This window comes from Cavenderia fasciculata (assembly GCF_000203815.1).
Source record: "Cavenderia fasciculata unplaced genomic scaffold Scf_Dfasci-G-b-205a01.r1-3, whole genome shotgun sequence".
NCBI lineage: Eukaryota > Evosea > Eumycetozoa > Acytosteliales > Cavenderiaceae > Cavenderia > Cavenderia fasciculata.
In genome coordinates this window covers 2,122,045-2,134,294 of record NW_004457737.1, presented here as the reverse complement: position 1 = coordinate 2,134,294, position 12,250 = coordinate 2,122,045, and the positions used below count along the sequence as shown (strand labels likewise).

The 12,250-nt window shown below is 31.7% G+C and overlaps 5 protein-coding genes across 5 annotated transcripts; 4 read left to right on the top strand and 1 right to left on the bottom strand.

The window, feature by feature from the left end:
* Window positions 1-756: 756 nt before the first annotated feature.
* DFA_03544 (uncharacterized protein) lies at window positions 757-1,241 on the top strand (the record flags this gene model as incomplete). Its single annotated transcript, XM_004363089.1, has 2 exons — window positions 757-1,016; window positions 1,160-1,241. The coding sequence occupies 2 exons, from the start codon at window positions 757-759 to the stop codon at window positions 1,239-1,241; spliced, it is 342 nt and encodes a 113-aa protein (XP_004363146.1).
* A 318-nt stretch (window positions 1,242-1,559) lies between these two features.
* On the top strand, window positions 1,560-3,468 carry DFA_03543 (uncharacterized protein; the record flags this gene model as incomplete). The annotated part of the gene is made up of 2 exons (XM_004363088.1): window positions 1,560-1,722; window positions 1,811-3,468. The coding sequence occupies 2 exons, from the start codon at window positions 1,560-1,562 to the stop codon at window positions 3,466-3,468; spliced, it is 1,821 nt and encodes a 606-aa protein (XP_004363145.1).
* An 84-nt stretch (window positions 3,469-3,552) lies between these two features.
* Window positions 3,553-4,205, bottom strand: DFA_03542 (uncharacterized protein; the record flags this gene model as incomplete). Its single annotated transcript, XM_004363087.1, has 2 exons — window positions 3,553-4,063; window positions 4,126-4,205. The coding sequence occupies 2 exons, from the start codon at window positions 4,203-4,205 to the stop codon at window positions 3,553-3,555; spliced, it is 591 nt and encodes a 196-aa protein (XP_004363144.1).
* A 643-nt stretch (window positions 4,206-4,848) lies between these two features.
* DFA_03541 (uncharacterized protein) lies at window positions 4,849-5,466 on the top strand (the record flags this gene model as incomplete). The annotated part of the gene is made up of 1 exon (XM_004363086.1): window positions 4,849-5,466. The coding sequence occupies one exon, from the start codon at window positions 4,849-4,851 to the stop codon at window positions 5,464-5,466; it is 618 nt and encodes a 205-aa protein (XP_004363143.1).
* A 655-nt stretch (window positions 5,467-6,121) lies between these two features.
* Window positions 6,122-12,195, top strand: ifkB (putative protein serine/threonine kinase; the record flags this gene model as incomplete). Its single annotated transcript, XM_004363085.1, has 3 exons — window positions 6,122-6,286; window positions 6,375-11,887; window positions 11,958-12,195. The coding sequence occupies 3 exons, from the start codon at window positions 6,122-6,124 to the stop codon at window positions 12,193-12,195; spliced, it is 5,916 nt and encodes a 1,971-aa protein (XP_004363142.1).
* Window positions 12,196-12,250: the final 55 nt, after the last annotated feature.

The window sequence follows — 12,250 nt, the reverse complement described above, 5'->3', positions numbered from 1 at the left end:
ATTCTTTAGCAAGTGACAATAGTAATTTGAAGCAACTTGATTGTTGGTGTTGCCCAACAACATCAGATTCGATGCTTGATATAAAAAGTTGATTCTCTTGAATGTATCGGTGCTTACTTTTTTACTCATTCCCACCAACTATCGTTAATATATGTATATGAACTTGTTGTGAGATAAGCTCATCTGCGTCATCACAGGCATTTTTAGTAAACTATGTAAAAAAACTAGAATGATCAAAGATTTTTAATTATTTTTAATTTTTATCTTTTTTTTTTGGCAGCATTCGACCGAGACCATCACCTACAAAGTTGTGTCATTCTCTTTCTATTTTTTATTAAGCAACTTGGTTAATTTGTAAGTTATTCATATCATATATTTTATATCTTTCTCTCTTTCTTCTACCTCTATCTTAGATGATTATAACCTTGCGTCTATAGCTAATTGCAATGAAGACAACCTTTTTTTTCATGCATCACCATATGAACCATTACCTACAACTCTTACTATATTCTATTATTTCAATTCTTTTTATTTTAAAACTTGTTTACTAATCTAATCTTTCTTCTTTCAAAATTTGATAGGTATTACTACTTTTACTCTTGATTACTATGTACTCTGTACTCTGAAACACACATTTGAAAATAAAATGATAAATGAATCACAACTTAAGAATTTTAACACACACAAATCCATTGTCTTTACAAACAAATAATTATTTTATCTCTCTCTTTCTTTATATATATATAAAATACAAATATGGTAAAATCATATGCATCAGCTTTAGATTTAAAAGATGATAAAGTATTGATTGAAGAGTATAAAAAGTATCATCAAAATGTATGGCCAGAGGTAAAGAATAGTCTACTTGGTATTGGTATACTTGAAATGAAGATATATCTGTTGGGTAACCATTTATTTATGTACTATGAAACCAATGATTCATTTGACCCTCAAGTGGACTTTCAACGATACGCTACCGATAATCCCAAAACATCAGAATGGGATAATTTAATGAGGTATGTATACCCAAATGGTGTAGAGATTCACACACACAAAAGAGGAAAGACATGAATAATAATATATATATATACTTGCATTTATTTGTTCAACCAAACTAATCAGCGTCCTGTTTGTTTGTTTACATTTATTTGTTGCATAGGAAATTTCAACAAAAATTAAAAGAGGCCAAACCAACTGAATGGTGGGCATCAATGGAACAAGTATTTGATCTAACTCAATAAATAAATAATAAATATATTAATATATTAATATTATAATTGTATTGTTGTTTGAAATTTACAATTAAAAAAATATCTTGTTTTAATATTCATTCATTTTCCTGCTTGGAGGTGTTCATTTCCTTTTTTGTTTTTCTTTTTAAATTAAATTGTAATACTCATCATCACACCCACCAATACATATTAATATTTAAAGTTAAACATAGTTGTATAAATATATATATTGCAGAGTACTCATAGATTAATTGATAGGATAGGATAGGATAGGATAGAAAGGAAATAATACAATATATTGTAGTACACTTATATATACTTTCTGAAATGTCGTCACAACATTCACCTGAATCAGAAGACCAACAACAAGATGAAGAGTCTGTAACATCAGAAACTAATGGTGATAATGATGAAATAGTGTTGGAACCTATTGATTTCGAGTTACCTTCATCTGCAACTGTTCTCTATTCACCTTTTACAAATGCAACAAGTATGTGACGGACGTACAACTCAATTTATTACATTTCCTTTTGATACTAATCCTTCTTTTATCCATCATATTTGTTGTAATAATAAAGTTATATTGGTTGGATCAATTCATGTTCATCAATCAAGTTCTGATGAGGTATCAGACATTATTAGGAGATGGAAACCAGACACTGTTTTCATAGAGTTGTGTGCCAGTAGAGCTGGCTTGGTTTTAAATAGTATCGATTCGAGAAAGGTGACATATATTAATCGACCATCATCAACATCATCACATTCAAAACAATTACAATCATTACAACAACAACAACAACATCAACATAGTCAACAACATCAACCATCATCATCAAGTAAAAGAGGAGGAGATCCTTCACAACATAATCAAATGATTTTTAATCGAAAGAAGTCCTTGAGATATAAATTGTATAATAGAAGAGGAGGAAATAACTTGACACATTTTGAAAATTCAGATGATGGAGACGATGAATTCCAACCATCAACAACTGAAATTGAATCTAGTGAAAATGATCAAACTAAAATTGTAAATCAACATCAACATCATCAATATAAACAAAAAATAATTAATAACAACAATAATAATCAAAATCAAAATAATAATAATAATAATAATAATATGGAAATGGAAGAACATCATCAACAAATAATAGAACAACAATTAAGTCAATTTAATGATGAACAGCCAGGAATAATGGAAAAGGATATAATAATGGAAGAACAAAATATTTATTATGACAAGGATAATAATATAATACATGGAAATAATAATAATAATAATAATAATAATGAAAATGAACAACAAGAAGAAGAAGAAAAAGAGGAAAAAATGGAAGAAATGGAAGAGGATGGGGAAAGGGAATATTATTATGATGATGATGATGAATCGGACGAAACTAGATCAAATTCACAAGACGATGGATCAGATTCATCGTCATCTTCGTACGAGGCAGATGATGAATGTTCCAATTCACCAATGTATACAACTACACCACCAACACCTGTAGACAGTGAAGACCATAACAAGAGGGCTACATTATCAGAGATGATAGCCTTGGTAAAAGAGAATGGGCTGCCTGGATTACTACAAGTGTTGATGGCCGAGATGATTAGAAAGGCTGGCAACCAAAGCAAGGTTGGTCCGGGTGCAGAGTTTATTACTGCCTATTTGGAGAGTAAAAAGGTTGGTGCCAAGATTGTATTGGGTGATCGATTGGTCGAGATTACACTGCAGCGTGTCTGGAACTCGTTGACACGTTGGGAAAAGATAAAGTTTGTATTTTACCTCTTTATTGCTTCGTTTTCAGAGGTGACCGAGCAAGACATTGACGCACTCAAAAACAGTGACGAACAATTGGTCGAGAAACTATTGGAAGAATTCAAGGAAAAGTTTCCTTCAGTGGTTCGTTCCATCGTCACTGAAAGAGACCAATATATGGCTGCTCGACTCAGAATGTCACCTGGTCGAAAGATTGTTGCTATTGTTGGAAAGGGTCATGTAGGTGGAATCATTAGAGAATGGACCAACTACTCTATCGATTTGTCACTACTCGAATCTCCGTTCCCCAACTCTATGGGCTTTGAACCACCAAGTCGGTTTGATCATGGTAGGGGTGCCCGTGCCACTCGATCCTACAACAATTCAATTTCATGGCTTAGATGGGCAACCTTTTTAATCATCCCTGCTACCATTGCTTCTGCTGCTATTTATTTTTATAATCATAAATGGAAATAAAAATGAAACAAAAGGAATAGGTATAGAGTTAGGTTTATAATATATACATATAATATAATATTACATTATTTATTTTTATTTTTTTTAGAATAGAATACAAGATGTTGAAAATTTCTTCCTCTTTGATTGAAGTGGATAAATTGGTTTATCAACTATTGTAACTGCTTGATCAAATATTGTGTGTAGACCTTTTTGAGTCTTGGCAGAACATTCGAAATATTGACAGTTGTTGATTGATTGTGCTTTTACCATTCCTTGTTCAAATGTGATGGGGGCTAAATTTCTATTGGCCAGACGATCTATCGTTTGCTTGTCATCACGTAAATCTAATTTATTGCCAACAAGAAGAATAGGTATTTTATAAGTTGTTTGTATTTCAGGAATCCATTTTTCAGAAACATAGTCAAAAGAAGAAGGTGAAGTAATACTAAAACAAACAAAGAAAACATCTGTATTTGGATATGATAAAGGTCTCAAACCATCATAATCTTGGTGTCCTGCAGAATCCCAAAGTTCTAAAGTATATGCATTATTATCTTGCATTATAACTACACTTGTCACATCAATTACTGTTGGTATATATTCATCTGGAAAACTAAAAGAAAGAATATTAAAAGAAAGAAAGAAAGAAAGATCATTGCAATTGCATTTGCTTACGTATTTGTAGTATATGAAATGAGTATACAGGTCTTTCCTACTCCACTATCACCTACTAATACACATTTAATTGATCTCATTTGTGTCTTGATATTATTGATTAATATGATGATTATTATGATGGTGTTGTGGATTTAAATATCATTATTTATTATCTATAATTAGACAAGCAATCACGACGATCATTTTTGAAATTGCAACATCGAAATCATTTCGTTGAAAATTTTCTTTTGATCGATTGATCAATCTTACTTTCTATTGAAAGTTAGATTTAGATAGATACTATTGGTAGAAGTAATAATTAATATTAATAATTCAAAAGATATTAGTAATATGATGATATGACCGAGAAAGTGTTTAGCACAACACCAAACTTTGCAGTGAACACAAAAAGTCAATGTGAATGGTTTGGTTTTGGAAAAACCCATGGGTCGATCATCCCAAAACCCAACCAAAATTTGATTTTTTGTCGATTTGGTTGTGTATCACGGTCATGATGTACAATCGGGCAATAAATCAATCGAATTGAAGAGACCCATTCATTGTCATGATCGTGTGTCGGTCGGGTTTGTTGTGAACCAAATAGTGGGTTGGTTTAAGAAAGAAAGAGTTGGTGGCCATCAAATCCAAAAAGTATAAATACATGTTTAGAATGATCATTTCAAATCATCTCAAATCAAATCAATCAATTAAACAAATTAAACAAAACAAAACAAACAAACAATGTCAAACTATTCACTTCAATTCTCATTCACTCAAGCTGGACTTGCTGCTCTTGCTTCATCACAAGAAAAAGTATGTGTTGTAAAAAGTGTTAATGGAAAAGTATCCAATGTTGTATGGGTCACATTCAAACCATTCTTGAATAATACTTTACAATGGCAAGAGCTGTATGGATTATACGCAAGTAACACTCAAATCCAGAATGGTGCTACCATCAGTCGTATCTCTACTCTCAAGTCTGTCAGCAAGACCCATCAATATCCATTCAACAATGCCGGTTTCTTTGACCAAGCCAATGGCACCTCTGTCAAGTCTTATGGTCTTGTCAACAACTATGGCGAGCCACTCACATTTGGTCTCACCCAAACTGCCGTCATCAATGGAAAGGAGGTTGACAGTGAGCTAAATGCCACCACTGTGCTCAACAATCAATCAGCCGAATACACACCAATTGTCACTCTTTCCGTCTATGTAGCTGCATCATTCAACAATGGTAGTGTCATCTCTGACATTAGTGGTCAAGCTCTCACTCTCACCTACACCTCTGATACCAACAAATCTGTCTTTTTCGATGACAGCAGCAGTATGTTTGTTGAAGGAAGTATTCCTTTAAATTAAAATATGAATAATCATACTCATACTCTTATATATAAATATTTGTACAAATACATTAAATATTAAATAAATAAAAAAATTCCAGTTCAAAGACCATCACAGACATTGAAACTGGAAATTTCATCATATGATTTTTTTTGTTTTTTTTGGCTTTTTTTCAAGATGATGTGGTTGAGTGAAGAAGAAACTAATTTTTCATTACAAGTTTTGAACTACTACTCTAGCTAGTTAAATTTAATACTTATTAGTATATACTTTATATATATATATAACCCAAAGAATCAATTATCTCAACTCAATACATCTCATGAGAATAGATACCGCTTCAACAAATCACAATTATCAATCGAAAAAAAAGAAAATAGTATAGAGCATACAAGTACAACAGCAAACCATCTCAGTACAAGACATAATAACAAACAGCAGTTATTTAGCAACACAGCATAACGATCAGTGCACTGATCAGTAGTATCACCACATTTAAAGCAACAGTGATTGTTGCAATAAATCATTGTGAATCCTTTCAACTCAGAGACTAGACAACATAGTTTGAGAGAGAATAATGATATAGCGTAGATTAGATTATATATAAAAACAAAAAAAAACTTCATCATCATTTCAATAATAATAATAACAAACAAACAATTAAAACAACAAAATGAATAATCAATTAAATAGAAATAATAATGGCAATAATAATAGTAATAGCAACAATAACAGTAATAGTAGTAATAGTAATAGTGGAAGTTTTTTCATGACTTTAAATCCTGATAATGAAATGGCTCAAGATAATGAAATGATGTGTTTACAATCAATTTATGGTGTATGTTTTAAAAAAACAAAAAACAAAGAAGAATTAATATTAATCTCTCTCTCTCTCTCTCTCTCTCTCTCGCTATCTCTATGTATAGGATGATTTTGAAATATTAGAACCAGAAGCAGTTTGTAAAAGATTTAAAGTTGCTTTAATCCCTCATCCAACAAATCAATATCCAAATTATTGTTCAGGTAAAGATTCTTTTTATTATTATTATTATTTGATTGATCTATTTTACTTACATTCTTCTTTTTTCGTTTTAGTAAAATTATATGTTAAATATTCACCAAATTATCCAATAACATTACCATCTATTGAATTGGAAAAAGTAAAAGGATTATCGGATGATCAAATTGAAGAACTTTATATTCTTTTAAATCAAAAGATGGTGGCAGGCGAAGTGATTGTTTTCGAACTTTGTCAAGCCATTCAAGACTTTTTGTTAACGTACAACAAGGAAACAGTTAGTCTTCACGAGGAAATGATCCAAAGACTAAAGGAATTAAATTGTTCAACATCAAGTATTAGTAAAAGAGACGGTGGAGAGATTGACAGTGACAGTGACCAAGACGATGATAACGATGGTCAAGATGATGGTATCATGATTACTACAGATGGTCATGATGATGATGAAAGTATCACAGATTCTCCTATTAAAAGACCATTAACATCTGATGATTATGGTCACCATCATCATCATCATCACCACAATAATCATCACAATCACCACAATAATCTTCATAATCATCATAATCATCATAATCAATTTAATTCAAGAGTACATCATAGTCCATCAATGAATAGAATGGTATTATCATCTGCAGCATATGATGGTATGATCAATTCTTATTCTTATGATTCATTTGATTCATTTATTGGATCGTCTGCATTGGATGCCAACGATAGTATCTTTGAAGATGGTGGTAATAGTGGACAAATGATGAGATCTAGTAATCCAAGTGGTATAGTAGATTATTATCAACAACAAGAACAGAATGATCAATCTGATGATAATAATAATGGTGGAGGAGATATGTATTCAAGAATTCGATTTAAATTGGGAAGTAAACTTAGTCGTAAACCAAATTCATTTGAAACCACCTATGAATGTATCAACTTGGATACCAACTCTCCAATGATTTGTCGTCAATTGTCGATTGATAGTGGTGACGATAGTGGAATGAGAGAAAACATGTCCAAACTCTACTCTATCCAAAAAGAGGTTGAATCGATGAAATACCTCGTCAATCCCCAACTAGTAGGTTATATTGGAACGGTGATTGAAAATAGTACACTCTACATTTTCCAAGAATATGTGTCTTCTGATACACTCAGACAACGTATCCAAACTAGCGGCAATATAGAGGAAAGTTTGGTTAGAAGATACACCTATCAACTTTTACTAGCACTCTTGTATCTCCATTCTCAACACATCCCACATCGAGATGTTCAGTCTAAAAATATCTTTATCAACGACAGCACCAACCGAGTCTTGTTTACAAACTATGGTGGCAAGACACTAAAGATATTTGATACCATTGACAGATCCTCCTCTAAAAACTCTAATCCATGGATCTCTCATAAAATACTCACCTCTTCCAAATATCATCTAAGAAGAGATGATCTAATCAATCTTGGTATTATCGTTTTAGAAATGATCACTGGTACAATCATTGATATTAAAGATAATAGTAATAATTTAGTTTCATCAAATTCTTCTATATCTTCATCATCTTCTTCAGTAAATAATAATAATAACAGTAATAATATAGATTATGTTAAACTTTATGAATCAACCAAATTACCAGATAATATGACATCTTTGGCAAAAGATTTTCTATATACAATCTTTAGTTCAGATATTAATGATAAAATCAAATTGGAAGCTGGTTTATTATTAAAACATCCTTTTTTATCTTCAACTTCATCACCAATTCAAATAGTTCAAAAAGAAATAGAAATAGAAGAAGTAGAAGTAGAAGTAGAAGATGAAGAAGTAGAGGAGGATGAGGAGGAAGAAGAAGAAGAAGAAGAAGAAGATAATGATGATGATGATGATGATGATGATGATAATGAAGAAGAAGAAGTAAAAGTAGAATCAACAACATTAGAAGATGAATCAGATAATTCAAATAATTCAGATGATGAAGAGAGTTTATCAGATTTATCAGATTTATCAGAAGAAGAATCTACTACTACAACAACATTAAACAATTCAATATCATTTAAATTAAATTTAAAGACTAGTGAAAATTTAAATCAAATTTATCAAAATCTATCACCACCAACATCACCAAGACAAATGTTGACAATAAGTGGTAGTACAAATAGTAGTAGTTTAACTAGTAGTAGTGGATTGGGTATTGGTCAATCTATTGGTCAATTAAATCCACCTCAATCATCATCATTACTTCCAACACCAACTTCATCTTCTTCATCTGTTCCAATAACACCCACACAGTTACAGACATCATCTGTTTCAACACCACAATCAGTAACAAAACCAAGTCTATTACAACAACCATCAACTACATCTCTAATGGATTATAGATATCAATCAAGATATAGAACCGATTTTGAAGAGATTGAAATGATTGGTAGAGGAGGATTTGGTGTAGTGGTAAAATCTAGAAACAAATTGGATGGTAGATATTATGCCATTAAAAAGATTAAAACCGAGGCCAATTCTGATGGTGAATCTGAACCATTGACCAACAAATTGCTCAGAGAAGTAACAACCTTGTCACGTCTTCATCATCAATATGTAGTCCGTTATTATCAGGCGTGGATTGAAAGATCAGATATAGAGGTTGAAGGTGAAATGGAACCAGATCAAGTAGAAGATCTAAGTGGTGATTTGGCAACTGATGCATCTGAAGATTGGTTTTTACAATCTAGTCTTGGTAGTAAATCAATGCTTCAGTCGTTCCAACAAGATTGTACTCAAGACAATGCTGGTGGTAGTGGATTCATTGAAGAATATCATTCAAATACTACTAGTAGAATTGCTATCAATTCTGATATTAGTCTAAGTGCAAATGATTCAACCCAACCTGCAGCAGATAGATCATATTATCTTAATCGTTCAAAGATATTTCAACAACCAATTGAAAAAAAGAAATCATCTATAGCTGTCAACAAAAAGAATACTCATACACTTTATATTCAAATGGAATATTGTAGTAAAAAGACTTTAAAAACATTGGTAGATACGATTGGAGGTCTGAGTGAAGAGGATGTTTGGAGATTATTTAGACAATTGGTAGAAGGTTTGTCTCATATTCATAATCAAGGTATTATTCATCGTGATCTCAAACCAGCCAACATTTTCATAGACAATGAAGAAAGAGACATTAAAATTGGTGATTTTGGTTTGGCAACTACAGGTGGAAAGAGTAGTACCACTGGTCAAAATGGACAACAACTTCAACAACAACATGATACCTCTTCCTCTATATCGATTGATATTAAAAAGATGATGAAAATGATGAGTAATGAAGGAGAATTGATGGATCAATCAATGACAATGACTGGAGGTGTTGGTACACCATTTTATTGTTGTCCAGAGATTCTTCAAAGAACCACCAAGCATTATGGAGAAAAGGTTGATATCTATTCAATGGGTATTATCCTTTTTGAAATGTGTCATCCATTCCAAACTCAAATGGAACGTACCAATGTATTACGTACTCTTCGAAACGAATTAAAGTTTCCACCAGGTTTTGAAGCATTAAAACCAGATTTTGCATCACTTATTCGGAGTCTTATTCAACACGATCCAAACAAGAGACCAACTACCAAACAACTTTTAGAAAGTGATTTATTACCAAGTAAAATGGAAGATGAATTGTTAAAAGAGGCTGTCAAATCCATTACCAATCCAACTCTATCACTCTTTTCCTATTTGATGGAGAAATTGTTTGGTTTAAATCCAGATGAACATATATCTTCAAGATATCTTTATACATCAAATAGTACACTTATCAATTCTCATTTAAAAGCTCGAGAACGTACATTTCATCGATTGTCTACCATTTTCAGAACACACGGAGCCATTCAAATGGATACACCACTTTTATTTCCAAGAGATGTTCAAAGTGGAGCACATGGAGCTGTTGTAGCAAGATTCCTAGATGAAGGTGGAACCGTTGTTCACTTGCCCTATGACTTGACTGTACCTTGGGCACGTCATGTTGCATTGCATGGTATCACTCAAGCCAAACGATTCAGCTTTAGTAAAGTTTTCCGTCGAAGTTCACCTGGTTTTTCACCCAAAGAACTTTATGAATGTGACTTTGATATTGTTGGACCAAGCAGAGTTCGACATGTCAGTGATGCCGAACTACTTAGAACAGTTGTAGATGTAATGGAAGGATTTTCTAGAGAACTTGGAACATCGTACATTATCAAAGTTAGTCATTATAGTATATTGGATGGTGTTTTGCAAGTTTGTGGAGTTGATCAAAAATTACATGGCCCAGTTTGTATGGCCATTGCTACACTTCATTGGAGAAATTCTTGGACCCAAGTTGCAGCAACCCTTAGAGAAATTGGTCTAGCTTCACCCACCATTAATCGTCTATCGATATATTTAAAACAAAAGAGTGAATTATTACCAGGTATTGCACAATTGGATGAATTATTGGCAAAAAGAAAAGATTCAATGGCAGGTTTAACAGATCTTAGAAATCTTGCAAGAAATTTACAAGCAATCAATATTATTCCAAAGTTTTATCTGGACCTTTCATTGGTACACAATTATCATTATTATGATGGAATGGTATTTCAAGTGGTAAATGAAAAGAGTATTGTAGATCATCATCATCAACCAAAAACTGAAATTATTATGGCTGGTGGTAGATATGATAAATTGATTAGATCATTCCAACATCAATTACATCAACAATCATCTGGTGGTCAACCAACTCAACCAAATCATTCAAGTAATCTAAAAGGTCAAATATGTGGAGTTGGTGTTACCATTGCCGTTGAAAAGATTGTTACTGCACTCTTGCTCTATGAAGAAAGAATTGGAAAATCAAAAGGTGTAAAAAAGGCTACAGATATTGAAGCCTATGTTTGTAGTTTGGGTGCCCTCATGTTGACTGAAAAACTTCAAATATGTGCTCAACTTTGGTCCATGTCTATTAGAGCAGATTATTCTCAATCTGATTATATTACTGTAGAAGAAATCTATAGTTATTGTAAACAAAATGGTGTTACTTGGGTCATTGTATTAAAAGAAAGGTCCTATCAAAATGGTCTTCTCAAAGTTAGACATATTGAAACTAGAAATGAAAAATCAATCTCTCGTAAAGATTTGGTAGATTATATTTTAAAATCTAGAAAACATCAAGGTATACCTATAGATCCAATGGCTCTTGAATCTACAGATAATAGAGATAATCAAAACCTAAATAATAGTAGTGGTAGTAATAGTAATAGTGGTGGTGGTGGAGGTAGTAATTCAATCAATTTATCTTCAAGTGGTGGTAGTGGTGGATTTACTGATAATTCAACTTCTCTATCAATTCAAATTATGATTCAAGGTCCTGTTGATGAATCAAAAAAGAAAAAAATTGAAATTTTAACAAAAGATTATATTTGGTAAATAGAAAAAAAAAAAAAAATAGAGAATATTGCAGTTTTATTAATTTTTATTTTTCCTTTTTTTTAGTAAATTATATAGAGGATTTTATCAAGGTAAAGGAACATCAATTAAAGTAATAGCAGTAGATTTACCAATATCATTGATTAAAGAATTTGTAGATAATGATAATGTTGCCAAATATCCAAAAGTTTACAAGGATAAATTGATTCAACTTAAAAATCAAATGAGTCGTTGGAAAATGATTCCATTTTATATTATATTTTCTTACAAGGATGAAAAATCTTATACTTTTACAAATGTCTAAAAAAAATAAAAAGATGAAAGAAATATATATATTTTTTATCTATTTAATTTAAATT